Source organism: Lepisosteus oculatus, chromosome 7, assembly GCF_040954835.1.
Source record: "Lepisosteus oculatus isolate fLepOcu1 chromosome 7, fLepOcu1.hap2, whole genome shotgun sequence".
Lineage (NCBI taxonomy): Eukaryota > Metazoa > Chordata > Actinopteri > Semionotiformes > Lepisosteidae > Lepisosteus > Lepisosteus oculatus.
The window spans coordinates 56,886,846-56,904,439 of record NC_090702.1 but is presented as its reverse complement, the minus strand read 5'-3'; the positions used below and the strand labels follow the sequence as shown (position 1 = coordinate 56,904,439).

Sequence of the window (17,594 nt, the reverse complement as noted above, 5' to 3'; positions counted from 1 at the left end):
TCATTGAAACAAACAACCACACCTTCTGGGCCCTGCGCCAGAGCTGCCTTTCAGCTCACACTAGGACGGACTTCCACACTTCTGCCAGCCCAGGGGACACTACACGAACTGCATTTAAACTTCACTTGTCAAAGCACAACAGAAAAGTCAGTAACCGTGCAGACCAGCTGCAGCACTATCAAAACTGAACATTGGTTTGTCACTGTGACGGCAGAGCAGCATCAAACAATACAAGCAATACCTGCCTCCGCAACAGGGCACCATGTACAGGTAGGGCGGAAAAGATGGGAACGCCAATGTAACATTACTAAACAGGGCTCCGGGTCACCGTGTGCAGCCAGTACGCCCTGTATGTACTGGGGGCACAGAGGCCACCTCCCTCTGGGATTCTGCAGGAGATAAGAGGCACCAAGCTGCCGCAAGAAAGTCCCATCAACTCACTCCGGGCTGATGGAGGGGGTAAACACTGTCTCGGGTGTTGTTCCAGAACAGAATGGGCTCTGATCTGGTGACGGAGAAGGCCAGGTAACACCAGTGCCGTGCTCATCAAACCACTGGGAGTCCTGCCCTCCCGCAACATGGGGCGACTCAACCCCATTAGGCAGTGAATAGCGTTGTGTTGGAGTCACCCAGTGCTGTTCACCTCTTCAGGCCATGAGCCTTTACAGGGATTGCAGAACCCCAACTCCTACCCTTAGACCTGGATCACAGCCTCCCCCTTCTCCCGATGACCAACTCATTTCTTCTTAGAGACCCCTGGTTCATTCACAGACCTCAGCTTCTCATGCTCCTCCCTCAAATCTCCCCACCAGCGCTGCCCTCTGTTCTCCTGTCCTTTACATCCTCAGCCCCCTCCTCCTGAAGAAGCTCCTCGGCCGCCATGTTCTACTTATTTCTTCTGCCCACAGCAGTTGACTCCTTTTCCTATTATCAGTAAACATCATTCTTCTGGGAGCTGCCCTGCCCTAAAAACCATTTTTCAGTTTTCCTGGAAAACCTGTAATTAACTAAATTGCCCAGAGTACCGTCCGCTGTAGGAGCCAAGCCCTCGGCGCTGGACAGATCCGCAGGTTGCTGCCACATGTGCACTCGCGTGTTGGTCAAGTCCATGGTGAGGGATGATTCATCGGACCACATCACACTTTCCGCACCACTGTGATGAGCGACTGGGACACTGCTGCTCTGCGGATCCTCCGAGGATTGTTCTGGATTAAAATGGCTGTTCACACCGCAGATGAAACTGGTAGTCAACCGCTCTGCAATGGTCGTTTTTTAGGCCTTGCTATCTGAATTAATGCACATCTACCATGACCCTGGAGTGAGCACTTCCACCCCACTGTAACTCTCTGCTGCCGATGTCTTTCCCTTGGAGTTCCATGCGGACGTCACCTTCGACACCCAGCAAGGTCACTGTGGTCTCCTCTGGTGGCCACATCTGTAGGCCCCCAGACCCATGACCCTGAGCATGCTGGGATATCATGTGCCTAACCCACAGTATGCTTGAGTCACAGCTGTGTGAAAGCCCTTGTGTTCAAACACATCTGCTGTCCTTCAGTGACCAAGGTGTTGCCATTTTTTTGTCTAGTACCTGTATTAAAGGTTATTTAACTAGATGCCTGATAATGTTCATTGATTTCCTACAAAATGTGAATGAAAGGCAGCTCTTAGTGGAGGACAGTGTGTAGGAAAATCAGGAGTAGTGCTGCTAGATGCTGAACTGCAGTTTTGTTTAGTTATTTTATTTACTGCATGCTGGGGTTGAAGATGGTTTTTCATGGTTATAATTGACTTGAGCAATAGCTTATTTACAAAGTCTCTGAATTTCATCCTTAAGATTTTTTCACAAAGGTGCTTGCTTCATTGATTTTATTTGAGATTTTATTCAATGCAGGCACAAGGCTTAGACTTCAGACAGTGGAGATGTTGAATCTAGTAAGCGAGAGACCATGGGCCATGAACACCAGTCTGCCCAGCTGTGTGTGTGTCACCCAAGAGAATTTACTCAGAATTCAATTGCTGAGTAAGAAGAGTTTCAGTTCCAGCTCAGCAGCAGAAGGAGGACTCTTTACAGGTAATGGGGATCCCCTCCACCACCACCAGTGTGCAGCCCCACCTGGATGAACACCAGAGTGTTCTGGTGCGCCAGTACACTTCCCACACACCACCTCTCAGTGGGGAGGAGAACAGAGTGATGAAGTCAGTTCAGAGATGGGGATTATTAGGAGGCCATGACTGGTAAAGGCCAGGGGGAAATTTGGCCAGGATGCTGGGGGTAACACTCCTACTCTTTTTGGAAAAACACCCTAGGAATTTTTAGACCACAAAGAGTAAGGATCTCAGATTTACGTCTCATCTGAAGGATGGCACCCTTTTACAGTATAGTGTCCCCGTCACACAGACTGCAGGGTGAGCGCCCCCTACTGGCCCCACTAACACCTCTTCCAGCAGCAGCCTCAGCTTTCCCAGGAGGTCTCGCATCCGGGTACTGGCCAGGCTCCCACCTGCTGGGCTTCGGTGGGTAGCCAGTTGTGAGTTCCATGGTGATATGGCTGCTGGCCATAACCTCACATACTCCCAACCTCCCTTTCTCTAACTGCGGCTGACAGCAGAGAAAGAGTGCCAAACTAGAAAGTGATTTAAAGAAGGAGGAAAAGTTTCAGTGGCCTGTGAGCCCCTATGAGCTTCTTTCAGACCACTGTCTGTGCTAAAGCAGGGGGGCTCCTAGGGGCACGGTCAGCTCTCCAGTACTTCACAGCACTTCTCCTTCCACTAACAAGGAGCAGAATCATTTATGCATGAGCAGCAGTCTTTATGAGAAAGTTACAGTGAATCTGTATGTAAATGTACCAACACTGTTAACTGCAGTAACTTTAAGAAGCTTTAAACATGAAGCACTGTAGACATTATTTCTAACTGGGAAAAATGTATTCTTTGCCTTTCCCCTCTATGTTGATACCAGAGATTATTACCACATCTTCCCCCTGGAAATCAACTACAGAGATAAACCATATTATCTCCTGCTTATTAATATTACATGGTATTCATAATTACTTTTTGATACTAATGTCAATATTGCTAATTACTAATATTTACACAGATACAAATGCTAGGGTTCCCAACCTAAAACACTGTTTTCACTTACCAAGGAGCATCTAACCCTAACCCTAGCAAAGTAGCAAGCACATGACAGCCCAGCAGTGGACCAGTGTGCTGGGGGTAGGGAAGACCAGGCGGGGCTCTCACCTGCTGATGATCATGGCGGTGATGACGGGCTCCCAGCCGGAGTACAGCAGCGTGCGGCTGGCCGGGTGCTTGGAGGAGATGACGATCCACATGGGCGTCAGGGCCAGGAAGAAGGCACACACCACAGAGGACACGTAGGGGCGCGTCTCTGCAGGAGGGACAGCGGCTGTGAGCTCAAACCCTCAGGCACAACCCTGTGACCTCCTGCTCAATATTTCCAAGACCCAGGCCCCAAGCACTGTTTTCCCCACACACGAGACACAGTGTGCCCAGCACTTGCTGTCGATCTGTATGATATAATTCAGGATATGACCAAGCCAACCCAGAGGAAACGACCTGAAAGTGTGAACAGAACAGGCACTTCTTTACCCAAAAGCATCTGGGAGTCCAGAATCAGCTACTAGTGGTGTGGATTTGAAATCTTTGTATCAGTTAGCTACTGGTAACCAAGTGGTCTAGAGGTGAGCCAAACCTCCTGCTCTGGTCTGCACAAACTCTTATGTTCTCGCGAAAGGATTTGAAAAGTTAACCCAGTGGAGGAGTTAGCAGTAAAACACGAACCCAGGGACACGAGTGAGTGAGGAGAGCGTCTGTACTTTCTAACAAACTTCATTAATAGAAATACAGCTCAGGCACAATCCAGAAATACACTTTAGTCCCGGCTGCTGTGAACTTATTGTAGCTAGGCACATAAGCAGTCAGGGGAGTATTTCTCTTGAGTCCTGGGCACACTGTCCACTGTCACTCCACAGAGCTAAACCGGTCTTCACCAGCCAGTGAACACGAGAGACTTGACCCGTTCTGCTTTCTCCTCACACTTACACCCTCAGCAGCTCCTCTCCTACCACATGACCTCTGCTCTCGACTGGTGTCTGGAGGCGAGAACGGAGACAGTGCATCTAAAAGGTCAGGCTGATCTTCGTGTGCAAGACGAAGTGCTTCTATAGGAGAGTCCACATGGGCTTAGATCTTGCTGAATCAGCTTGTGATAGAACCAGAAACAGATGCATACAAACAGCAAGCAAACAATTTAGTTACTATACTTACCATTTTAAAGATAATTACCCATGAATGAAAACGACAAACACTAACCTGTGCAGTGCGGAAGGCAAGACATGTAACAGGCTCCTAAAAGAGCAGAAACCACATAATTCCTTCCATATGAAGGCTGAATCCTTTGACAACTGTGATGCTAGCATCTCTAATTCAGCACAGTAAACAAGAGCAGCAGCATCCTCCCAGAGAGCAGGAGTGATCGTTCAGCTGCCAGGTGATTCCCTGCTGTTGCTACTGATAGCACAAGGGCTTGTCTTCTCCATGCAGGTCAGTTTAAGACAGAAGTGAATGCCATTGGGAAAGATCAAATTGAAGAAATCTTTGAAGGCACCATTGCTTTAAGACGGACATAATGTAAAATACTGTCTCTTGAAATAGCTGTTTGTTTGGTTTCCATTAAATAATAAACTATGCTGAAACGTGGGCATTTCCACTGTGAAATGTTTTCTATTCAGAGATGTACAGCTGGTTGTCTGTACTGGGATCTTATTTTCCTTTAAAAAAGCATTTAGCCACTGCATTGTACTGTAGTCATTAACAGAACTGCTGTAATTTTAACGATAACAGATCCTCACTAACTTTTACAGATGCACTACAGAAAGCACACTGACAGGCTGCATCACAGTGTGGTATGGCAACTGCAGTATTGCTGACCGCAAAGCCCTACAGCGGGTGGTGAAAACTGCCCAGTCCATCACTGGGGTTGCCCTCCCATCCATACATGACATGTATGACAGACGGTGCTTGAGGAAAGCTCTAAGCATCATCAAAGACCCCACACGCCCCAGCTACAGACTGTATGATCCGCTACCATCTGGAAAACGGCACCGGAGCATTCGGACCGGACTACTAGACTCAGAGACAGTGATTACCCCCGCACTATCAAACTGTTAAACTCCCAGCCTCTCTCACCTACGATCTGAACCCTCACAGTGCCTTCTCTCTTTATCAGAACTCAAACACACTCTGAAATCTACCCCAACCTCACATGTCAAGCAGCTCACTCCCCATAATTTTGTATTCTTTATTTCATTCTGTTGATGTATGATTTTGCACATTATCTGTTATTTTCCACATTGCCTGGTGTCTCTGTCTTTCTTTTCTTACACAATTGTACTGTTGTTTTTTGTACTACTTACCATCTGAGAGCTAGCTAAATAGCATTTTGTTATACCACATACCCGTGTATGAGTATAATGACACTTGAACGTGAAATTCATAAATCTTGACTGACCCCAGTAGTCACACTTGGAGAATATTTAGAAGGTTAATCAGATGTTGATCACTAATGTACTGAATATGAATAAGTATATCAACACTGACTGCATTGCCCATCATTTAAACCATAGAGGTTGATAGATCTAAAAAACACAACTTTTAGCCAAATGCATACACCGTTACTTTATCTTAGTAAAATCCATGTATAGAAAATTATATTTGCGTATCAATATATTAACTATCTGTTCTACCACACCATTCCCATAATTGGGATCCTAAAACAAAGTTCCATCTCTTATCAAGTTCCAGTTTAACCTCACAAACTAGCCTGCTTTGTGCATATTTCTTGTTTCACTGTCTGTTTTTGTGGTCGTTCCTAAAGGCTCCATGAATTCCAGTGAATTCCAGCCCCAGGACACTAGCTTGCCTTGGAATAGGACCACCTGCTGTTGCTCTAGCGCCTCTGCCTGTAAGACCAAATTGTCCTCATCCACCCAAAGGCACGATGTCCCGTAAGAATCAACGCAAGAAAGAGGCTGGCCTTGACTACTTCTACAAACCAGCAGCATTCGATTAGCACACCTGGAAGGGAAGAGAACAGTATTCAAGACTGATCTAACTGCGCAGGAATCTGTACAGATCACTGAAAGACTTTATGCTTTCCCTCAGAGGCTCCACATAAAAAAGGATGAATGTGTATTTATACTCCCCAGACATTAAAAGACCAACAAAATGGATAATTGAATTTCCAAAAACAACCTTTCAATTATGCCTTAAATGCTTTATAGCAGCATATAAAGCACTGTTATATCCTTCAGTCCTGTAGCCTAACAGCCACGTCACTTTTTCAGCCCTGTAGCCAACGGCGCCGCCCAGTGAGAAAACATGGAACTGCAGTGTCTCAATCCAGGAGACTAACCGTAAAAGGAAATGCTAAATCCAGAAGAGATTTTATTTTCAAAACCACATGGTCTCATCAGCATCAATACTATATACCTAATAAAAAGAAGAAGAATACCTACATTCTACTGTCCAGTCATCTGCTTCTTTTCACACTTAAGAGCCCAACACACAGCAGATACTGTAGCCCCTGACAAAGCAGAGACACGGGCCTCCCTGTAACACTGCAGGGAATGACTGCAACTCATATCCTATACAGCCCTGCTGGGGCTCCACAGCCCTCAGAACCCCCACGGCCCTGCTGGGGCTCCACAGCCCTCAGATCCCCCACGGCCCTACTGGGGCGCCACAGCCCTCAGAGCCCCCACAGCCCTACTGGGGCGCCACAGCCCTCAGAGCCCCCACAGCCCTACTGGGGCGCCACAACCCTCAGAGCCCCCACAGCCCTACTGGGGCTCCACAGCCCTCAGAGCCCCCACGGCCGAGAACCCCCACGGCCCTCAGAACCCCCACATTGATTGATTATTAAAACCCATCGACCTCCTGACCACGGTGGGCCAAGGGCACAGCCCAGATTCACCCGGACCCCCAGGATCAGGAAGTGGAGAATCTCCTGGGGCGCTCAGTGGGAACCCCATCTGGAGGTGATGAACTGGACAGATTTCGCAACCCGGATTACCGATGAGCCCACCGTCTGCTACGGAGGCTGAAAAGAAAGGCAGCAGCGTCTTCCCTTCCCGGAGGCTTGTCGAACTCCGGTGGCTTTGCAGCTTGGATAAGGTGCACGGCCTTTACTGCCGACACGGAGGACGTGAACGAGCCCCCAAATGCAAAGTGTAGAAAAAACAAAGCTCAAACTGCAAACTACCGACATCACTGCAGCTCCAGACCGCCAGGCGGCTGAGAAGAGGAGAGTGAATTACTGTGCAGAAACTTTAGCGAGGCTAAAATCGGCATTTGATCTACACAAACAAACAGAACCTTCAGCCGATTCTGCAACGGCTAAATGAGAACACGGCGACAGGAACTTGATGTTTTTTTACAACCCACAGGGAGAAGTGATCATTATTGAGGTCTCTGAAAAGCTCCTTTGATGCCAATTAATTAAAAAAAATATTCTGGAGGAACATTTGAAAGGGAAAATCTCTTAATTGAAGGATTGGGCAGGTTAGCGTGCACGCCTTGCCACGCTCGCACAGTTTCATTTCCACGCCGCGCGATTACCTCTCCGCTGAGCTGGCAGGGCCGAGCCTGGACTCTCCCATTTCCTCCCGCCAGCCAGCGGCAAGCCCAGCCTCCCTCCCCACTCACTGGGACACAGGCGGCCTCAGCTGGGATCCGTTAGCAGTCGGATGCGGATCGCCAGGATCCTCCCTCGCCTTGGCAGCACTAGGCTGGCCAGGCGGAGACTGCAGGACACACCCTGGACAGGACACCCTGGACCTCCGACAGACGCTGGCAGGGATTCTGGAAACACAGGTCCCTGCTGCTCCACTGTGCTCATGGTGCTCTTCTTCACTCCAGTGACTGGCTTCACGCTTGGGACACTCTCCCGCTGGACACGTGAGTAGAGTTCACAGATTGTCTTTGCTGGACAGCTGAGGGACATGGGGGACTGAGGAAACCGTCACGAGGGACTGGCAAGTAAGACTGTTCTGTGTGCCTTTGTCATTACCCCCTCCCTTCCTTGTGTTGTGAACTCTGCTTCTCCTGAAGCTCAGTGCGGTTCTGTGCACAAATATCCTAACTGTTTTCTCAGGGTTTGTTTTTTTAGTCGGGCTGCTATGCTTTTATTTTACCCCATAGGCTAGGCTAAAAAGCTACAAATAAAGCTACAGAAGTCTGGTATAATCCAGGATGAAAATGTGAGGAGGCTTTTGAAGATTCTTAATAATTCGATCTCATGATCCAAGAATAAAACGGTTCAGTTCCTTCAGCCTGTCAGTGTAGGACACTCCTTCAAGTCCTAAAATGCTCCTGGTTTCTCTTCTCTGAACCAATTCCAGAGCAGCAACAACTGTTTGTAACTAGCTGACCAAATTCCTACCCAATATTCCAACCAAATCTTATGAGTTCAATTAGCTATTAAAGAAAAAAATAATAATTTAATTTAAATTCTATACTTTCAACTGTATGTTAGAGTGTGGTATCTGGAGCCTCTTCTGGAAGCATGGAGATCAAGGCATGACTCACTGGACGGGACACCAGTCCTTCGCAGGACACACACACACAAGAACGATACTAATACACAGCCTGACCCCGCAGGCTCAGGGCACAAGGCAGGACACACCCTGGACAGGACACCAGCCCGTCACAGGGCACAGGGCAGGACACACCCTGGACAGGACACCAGCCCGTCACAGGGCACAGGGCAGGACACACCCTGGACAGGACACCAGCCCGTCACAGGGCACAGGGCAGGACACACCCTGGACAGGACACCAGCCCGTCACAGGGGACGGGGTAGGACACACCCTGGACAGGACACCAGCCCGTCACAGGGCGCACACACAAGATTTTAGAGAAACCAATAAATGAAGTCAGTATGCTGTTGGAAGTTGCAAGAAAAAGAGAAATCCCTCACAAAAACATAGGAAGAACAAATGCAAATTCCGCACAAAGGTGCCCAGGATGACTTGAACTCCAGACCAGCAGTAATCACCTGCTGTCCTGGCAAAATCTTTCCTCGGGGCCCCAGGAGATAAACTGCAGACACAGCCTGACAGCACCTGAATCTGTCCAATGACTTACACCGGGACATTCGGAAAGCAGCTCTCTTTGAAGAATTGTCTGATTTCATGATGCTGCCCACACCAACATCAGATTAAAATGCTTCTGTTATGATGGCACAATTTGGAACAATGAAGAACGTAATGGCCTGTGGATTCTTCAATTACTTTCCTGCTGTGGCTGCTCAGTGTGTTGAGCTTACAGTCATTCAGGTGTTCAGAGTTAACAGTGCCAGCAGGGCGATTTTCTGAAGTCACACTGCCACCTGGTGGCCCGACACTGCAGTGACAACTACAATACTACTGGCCAGCTTCAATAAACACAGCTCCTGAGACTTTTAATACAGACCTATTCCCTGTGCACGGATCACCGATTTCAAGTTAATACAGTCTGGGATTATAGGGTTTTTTTTTACATTAATTTGTCGTGACCTCATTTGGCACAGTGTATTCTAAATTCAGAATTACAAACATATTTGAATGAGGCTGAGCCTCAAACTAAATCTTTTTAACGAGTATGCATGTGTATTTCCTGTGAATGTACCGACCATTAGAGCTGAGCTGACTGAGGCACACTGACTGCTGGTGCTAATCAGACAGCTATACAGAGCGTGCAACCTGCGCTTCACCCTTTCTGAAGCACACGAGCCTCTGTCAGGAAGATGAAAACGCTACAGGTGCTGAGAGACGTCAGAGGTTATTTCCCACACCTCCACAGGCTCTGCACAGTGCTGACCAAGCTGCGGCCTCTCCACCTCTCCTCTGTAGCGGAGTCTCAGAGACAAGCCGTAAAGACCTGGCAGCCATAAGAGTGACCACTAGTGCACATCCATGCTTGTCATCACACTGATTCAGTGATTCAGAGAGAAGACCATAACGTATGGGCTGAACACAAGAAGAGGCAGTTAAGCCTTTCTTCCTCATTTGGTGGTCAGGAAACCTCAGACTCATTTGTACAGCCATTTCTGGAAAGATCACGTTGGATAAACGACACTCCGAACGGTCTTCTGCAGAAAGACACTGTGTCCTGCACTCAGTGCTTTGTGCACTCACACTAAGTCATTCCTGTGCTCTCACATGCTTCCTTTCTGACTGACCCTGAATTACATTCATTGTCTTTTCGATCACAGCTATTGCAACTGATTGCAGGAAAGGTAATAAATGAGAAGGGCCACAGGCCCATCTAGTCCTTTGGTAGTTAATAGCAAGCAATTGCAGAGGTCTACGTTAACCACCATGGTCATTCAACATGTCTGAAGCCAAGATCACCTTCTGAAACCATCAGCCACGCGAGCTCATCACAGCAGGCTAGCATCCCCACCCCTCTGCTCACTCAAATATTTAATGCAATCTGCGGTCTTCAGCCACGGAGAGAGATGGCAGGACTTCTACAAGTCCGTGTGTCCGTCCTGTTCAGAAAGCACTGCATCCTGAGGTGCAACAAAATGTGGGCATTTTCTGTTTCTACTGGGAATGTACAGGTTGTGAACAAGAATAAAAGAATAAAAAAAAACAAAGTCACGCATCAAGGCGCTGCGACACCATGTGAGGCCGGTTCAGCCTGTACATACTGGGGCACAGGTTCCCCCAGCGCCTGCAAGAGAAAACTGGCACCATTCTGCCATGAGAAAGCAAATCAGCTCATGCCTAGCTGATGAATGTGGAAAATCCCAGGCGTTACTCCAGACGAGTAGATAACATCAGTGCTGTGCTCATGAAAGCACTGGGAGGCCACACCTGCTGTGCGGACAGGAAGACACCCCCCCCCCAACCGGAGGTGAAAATGATCAATATTTTCCAATTAGTGGTGACACAGACCTTGTCTTGTAAGGGCATTGAACTGCACCCACACCATACCTGGAAAATGGGCCACAGAGCATTACCGAACCACCAGAACACCTTGCTGTAGGGCCAGAGCGGTCTTCAGGTTGGTGGGTGTTTGTCTGGAACATGGTGGCCACATCACACTCCTCCACTGCTCGGTTCACAGCCTGCGCTCTCTGCCCCACTGGACTTGCAGAGAGAGCGGTCTGTGCACTGCAGCCTGATAATGGGAGTCAAAGGCACTGCCTGCTCGTGCCCCAGGTGAAATTTGCATTCAGCTGATATGCAGCTGCTTGCCTGTTTTACATACCACTATGCTGATGACTCACATCTTTCTTTTGGAAGTCAGTGGTGACATCAAATTCAAACTATCAACTCTTCTTTTAAAGTCTCTGCTACCCATAACTATCAGCGCACAGACCTGTCCAGCATTTCTGCACATGACTCTAAGCAAGTTGGGATATTTTTTAATTAATGCAGGAGTCACGCCAGTGTGGAAGGCCTTAATATACTTGACGTCCTTCATTTATCCAGGTGTTTCCATTTTCTTATCCACCTCCACATTATCAGTGCTTTCGGGGTACCGGCCGTTCAACTCTCAAGAGAGCATCACTGTGAAATTATGCCTTGTGACTCATCTTCTGTACCGCATGACAGTCTTATCCAGGAATCGGTTCCACAGAAAATCCATTTGGATTGGCGTTTCAACCCGAGCCGTCGATGGCCATGAAACGCAGTCAGCTGGGTCATGACTGGCAACAGGAGGGCTGTGAGAGATCCGATACCACGCTGCCTCACAGAAACCGAATGAGAGCACAGCCCACCGCCCCAGCAGCCTTGAACACAGAAGTGCCGGAAATAACCGAAGACGAGGTATAAACTCTGCCACGGCTGTGATACACCTCTGAGGAGCCGTGAGAGCTGGACGCGCTGGTCACTCACCGAGGCAGTTGTAAAGGCCCTGGCTGATCCATGCCAAAATGGCCAGAGTGATGAGATCCCCAAAGCTGGCCGCGATCGGGGTGGCAACATTGTCGGGGTTGATCCCCGTCTTCTTGGAGCCCACGATCACGCCAACCATGATGATACCTGAGGAGAGACGGGAAACACGCGCAGTCTCATCAAGCCTGGCCTCTTCAGCAGGACCCCCTCCCACTGGGCTCCCTGCTCTCAGAAGGACGTGGCCCTCAGGCCAGACACGGAAAAACAGGGAAAGGACTCCGCCAGTCCTGCTTCTGGGATTAAGTATTAAATTCTTCCATTTAGAGCTTTTCACCCCCAAGGTTCCCAGAGCACTTCACATACCGGAGGGACCCATTTCCTCACCACTGAAGTGCAACCCTTCCTGGGGGGTCTTTGTGCACCAGCGGCCCCCTGCCCAGCAGGTCAGGAGGACTGAGGACATGCATTCCAGGAGAATCTCAGTGAGACCAGGTTGTACCTTAGACCAGGTTCAAAAAGAACTTGTAGCGTCTCGGTGTCTTTAATGACCAAGCAGTGAGAACCCACCCACACTGGGGCACTGGTTTGAAAATTCTGGTGCAGAGGGAACAGTACCACTTACTGGTCCACAGCAGCAACCTGGTTTTCCTTGAGGTCTCTCATCCCAGTAGGGCCCAGGTCCAGCCTTGCTGAGCTCCTAAACTCTGATGAGATCAGGCTGGGAGCTGTTGGCAAACCTGCTGAAAGTCCTGTCATTTGCCAAACCGCTTTATACCATACGGCGTCGCGGGAAGCCGGAGCCTACCGGGCAACAACGAGCACAAGGCAGGGTTCACCCTGGAGGGGGCGCCAGTCCATCGCAGGGCAAGTGCAGGCCAATCATACGGGGGACAATTTGGAGGCCACAGTAAAGGCCAAGGGGGGAAATTTGGCCTGGACACTGGGATAACTCTCTGCTCTTATCGAGAAGTACCCGGGGATCTTTAATGACCACTGAGAGCCAGGACCTCGGTTCAACGTCTCATGCGAAGGACCGGCTGCTGAGGTGCTGCTATCACAAGCGAGCCCTACCTTGCAGCAGCGAGGCGATGAAGGCGGTGGCCACGCTGCTGGAGCACAGCAGCACGGCGTGGCTCAGCTGGAACTTGCCCTCGGGGATCCAGCCCAGGACCACGGCCGCCACAGCCGCCAGGAACCCCACCACCGTCGCCTGCACCTGCAAGCACACGCCCCCACAGCGCGTCAGTCCAGACGGGCTCGTCCGGCCGCCGCCGAGCTCCGCCCTCCCGGGCCCGGGGCTGTCTGCCCGACGACGACCAGACCGGAGCGGGGCGCACCTGCAGGGCTCAAGAGTTGGGGTGCTGTAGGTCTGGGGGGGTACCTTTCAATTCCCTCCTGCTTGGATCTAGTAAAACGCTGCTGATCTGGCTTCTAGCCTGATTAATCAGAACTTCAGGACAGCTGAAATGAGAGGCGGGACTGGCTCCACGCAGCTCGTGTGGTCCAATGACTGCAGCTCAGTTCACCTCCAACACATGCCAGTGCGCTATCAACGGGGCCATCCTGTACTGCCGAAGGGTCCGACTGTGGCCGACACTGGACTGACAGGTCACTCAGACTCTCTCCAGTCCGATAACGTCAGATCATTTCATCACAGGTCCTAGCATACCCACAGTTCTTTAACTCATGAGATCGGCGCAGCTCCAGAAAGCAAGGACGCACACGTCTGAGGGAACAGGGGAGACGGGTTTGGCAGAGCTGATGGAGAACTCGTCGGTGCTGTAATGTCGTAACTCAAGCTGGGTGTGCTGTGTGTCACGGAGGTCTGTTAGTGGGATCTCTCTGCGACTGGTTAGGAACCCTAAGCAGTAAAGATAGCAGTGTGGAGGAGCTGTCAGGCTTGGGCCCATAGCTGGAAGTTTGAGGCTACAAATCCCAGATGAGACACTGCTCTTATACCTTTAATAAAAGCATTAGACTTTAGACAAATTGCTAAAAAAAACAAGTGAGGTGCCCCAGAACTGTGTAGCATAAACCTATACCAAACGCACAAGCAAGAATAACTACCTGCTTCAGGGCAAGATTCCCAATAATAAGATTCCACTTCTCTATAGGAGAGTCCATTTTTCCCACATTCACCTGCCAAGGAAAAAAGACAGCTTTGTATTATTTCACCAGTCACACACTTCTAGGAATCTGAAAGGGCTGCTCTTAATACGCCAATACTGTCATTATCCTGTCATCTGCAGCTGCTTGGAGAGTACAAGACCTCCAGTCCTCTCAGCCAAATAACTGATTAATGCTGAAAGTATCATTAATTATAATTATAGAGTAATAATAATTATAATTATAGATGAGCACAGATTGTGCCACATCCTAGACTGGGATTTAACGGATTTAACGGTCATTAATAGCTGAGAAAAGAATCCAGAAACATTTCTGATGGATTAACGAAGTGCCCAGTTAAACAGCTGAATTCTCTCCAATTGCGAATCCTGAGTTTAGACAAAATTGGGGGGAAAAAAAACAAGGATAAGTGTCATAAGAAGATAAGAAAGTTTAAAAAGGTGACGAGACCCAGCTAGTTTGGTATTCAGTGATTTGTCTTCTTCTTGGGTTCTATGAGTCTCGTCAGTACAGGTCCGGGCGCGATTCTGGACCATTCGGGTTCAGAGCAGATTTTAAACACAGAAACAGTTATTAAGGCAAGACGAGACGACACCACACGTAAGCTTCTCTTCTATAAAAAAAAACATTTTAATGACACAGCTGAAACAGAAATGGGTAAGACGCACTACAGGAATGTCCCTTAAGCACCACTTACTGCCCTCCTGCAGAGTGTTATTACAGCCCCAGGGCGAGAGGGTGGTTCTGGGACAGCTGATGTCATGCGGTAAACAAGAGGCGCGGGGGTCCGGGGTGAAGCTCCTGCTCATCGTACACCGGCCCCCGCGAGCACCTGGCCCCCTCTGAGCCCAGGGTCCCGGGACCGGAGCTCGAGGAGCGATCTGTGCTTACCGCAGTGGACAGCCTGGATGCCAGCGTCATCTCCAGATTCCCCTTCAGCCCCAGGAGCGCCGGAACCAGGATGAAGATTTCGGTGACGTTCTTGAAGGCCTCCCAGTGCTGTCGGAGAGAGTCGGGTGGGAGACGTCAAGGCGGTGGGGCGCAGGCCCCATAAACCCCCACTGACACGGCCGGCGAGCGCCTGCGGTCTTCAACAGGAAGGAGGAGCAAGAAGTGCCGAATCTTTCGGGAGACCGAATTAGGAGTTATAGGAGTTTTATAACATTGAACAGGAGCCGGATTTTTTATTTTCAGAAAACGCGCACTAAGAAGAACACACTGTAAAGGTCCTGTGTACACAGCCCCTAAGCCACCTCACCTGTGCTTTTCAAGATGACACAGGGAAAAGGCAAACAGGCTTCTAAAGGCACAGTATACGGTTATAATAGCGTCCAACTGCAGGCTCTTGGACAGGAAAATGGCTCAGCAGGCTGAGGTTCTGCCTCACACTAGCACCCAGCTGCTACATTCCCTGCACCCGTGCAAACGGCACAGGACCGCATGCAAGCAGACGCCAGCCCTGCGCCGCTTCCTCTCAGCGGCAGAGCTGCGGCTGTGACCATGTGCCCTGCGGCAGAGGGGATTTAGGCACGAGCCCCATAATTAACTGGTTCACTTTCCGACTCTTAACAGGGGCCAATTACAGTTCCTCGCGGAGACGAGGTTCGAGCATCACCCCCCCCCGTAATGAAAAGCAGGACCGCGGACACGCCGTCTCTCCCCTCCCGGCCCACGAGCTCAGGCACCTGCACGATGTCCAGCACCATCCCGGCCGACACCGTGCCGAACCCCGCCAGGAGGAAGGGCAGCAGGATCTGCAGGGCCATGGCTAGGGGGGACTCCTTGGGCATCCTCCTGGCCGCCTCCTGCTCCCTCAGCTCCTCCTCCTCCTGCTCCTCCTCCTCCTCCTCTCCCGACAGCCGGCCCTCGGGCAGCATGGCGTCCGTCTCGGAGTAGCAGCGGTCCCCGTGCTCCGAGTGCGCCGACGCCCTGCGCCCGCGCTCCGGGTGCCGGCGGCTCTCGGCGTGCGGCGGGTCGGCCCGGAAGCCGTTCGGGAGCCCGTCCGGCTTGCCCGCGTCGGCCAGCGCCAGCCGCTCGTCCTGCAGCTTGCCCAGGCCCGTGGGCACCATGGTGTGCAGCAGGGAGGTGATCTTCTCCGACTGGAAGGGCTTGAGGGACAGCGCCCAGCCGCCCCGGCTGCCCGCTCGCGCCGCCAGGCCGGGGCCCGGGGAGCTCAGCGCGTGGGCCGCCATCCGCGGCCCCCGGTCAGCGCCCCGCCCGCGCGGGCGAAGGGCCGCTCATCTCCGGGGAACTGGAATGACAGGGGAGCGAGAGGGGGTTTGTGGCGCCTGAGCGCTTGCTTTGTCCGCCTCGGACACGGCTCCCTTTGTTCACAGGTCCGGGACGGCCCGGGGCCAGGGAAGTCGGGAGGTTTGGAGGAAGTCCCCGCGTGACCCGCTGGCGCTCCGGCAACCTCGCGGGAAGAGCGGACGGCCGGCACTCCCGGCGGGGAGGGGTGCAGGCCCACGGGCCCCGGAGCCGGGAAGCTGGCCCGCTCACCTGCGCTCGAACCCCAGGCGCCTTCCGGCTTCGTCTCGTTTTGCTGGACCTCAGGAACGACGCCGGCGGGAAGCAGGTCCCTTGCCAGACAGGGAGCCGGTATCCCTGCAGTCGGAGGCAGAGACACGGGTCAGGTATGCGCTCCGACCGGGCTCCGCCTCAGGGTCTCGATTCAAACGACACCGGAGAAACCAAAAAACACCTTTCTCTTGACCCCCCACATCTGCCGGTAGAAAGCTTGGAAACGCAGGTTGTTTCAAATTCCCGGCGGCCGAGACCGGCGTCGACACGGAGAGAAACCTGCCGAACACCAGGCACCTCGGCAAACAGCCCGAAGCCGCTGGTGTCAGATTAGGGCCGGAGCGGGGGCTCGGTGGCTCGGGATCTGCGTCTGTGGCTGGAAGATCGCCAGTTCATATCCTGCGGCCGGCAGAGGAATCCTCCTCCACTGGGCCCCTGAGCAAGGCCCTTCACCCCAGCTGCTCCAGGGGCATAAACTGCTGACCCTGCGCTCTGACCCCCAGCTTCTCTCCCTGTCTGTGTGTCTCATGGAGAGCAGGCTGGGGTCTGCGAAAAGACAAATTCCTAATGCAAGAAACTGTATCTGACCAATAAAGTGATCTTATAAGAGCTGGGCCTCCTGTACAGCATCATGCCTGTGGAACCCGCTGCCCACACCCACTACTGCGCCGCCGGGCCTCTCCAGAGCTCTGGCAAAGACCGTCTTCATGTCACCACCTTTACTGCGCGGGCAGGCTCTATTCTTGGTTTTACTGAGTCAATATCCCGGGGTCATATTTGTCTTTCTTTTTACTTCTGTCAAGAGGATGACATGTCTATTAAAAAGCCGCTCTGGGTTTCCCGAACAGCTCCGATCAATTAAACGCGGCGATGCGAACACCAGGAAGCAGCAGCAAACAGTGGGCTCAATGATCAATGTGCAAGAACTCGGACGCATTCTAATCACACGGAAAAGCGTGAGGCTAGCTCAGCATCGACCCTCTTCACAGTTTAAAAAGACAGAAATGACACCGTTTTCCAAGCAAGAATGTCCCT

General features: G+C 51.1%; 1 protein-coding gene across 1 annotated transcript in view; it reads right to left on the bottom strand.

The window, feature by feature from the left end:
- The window catches only part of slc41a2b (solute carrier family 41 member 2b), a 30,434-nt gene extending 14,203 nt beyond the window's left edge, over positions 1–16,231 (bottom strand). Inside the window, exons 1-6 of the mRNA XM_015351903.2 lie at positions 15,725–16,231; positions 14,931–15,038; positions 13,980–14,051; positions 12,984–13,128; positions 11,913–12,059; positions 3,244–3,391 (exon numbers count right to left, since the gene is read on the bottom strand). Of these exons, the coding sequence (XP_015207389.2) occupies positions 3,244–3,391; positions 11,913–12,059; positions 12,984–13,128; positions 13,980–14,051; positions 14,931–15,038; positions 15,725–16,231 (1,127 nt within the window). The remainder of the gene's footprint in view (positions 1–3,243; positions 3,392–11,912; positions 12,060–12,983; positions 13,129–13,979; positions 14,052–14,930; positions 15,039–15,724) is intronic.
- Between the last annotated feature and the right edge of the window lie 1,363 nt (positions 16,232–17,594).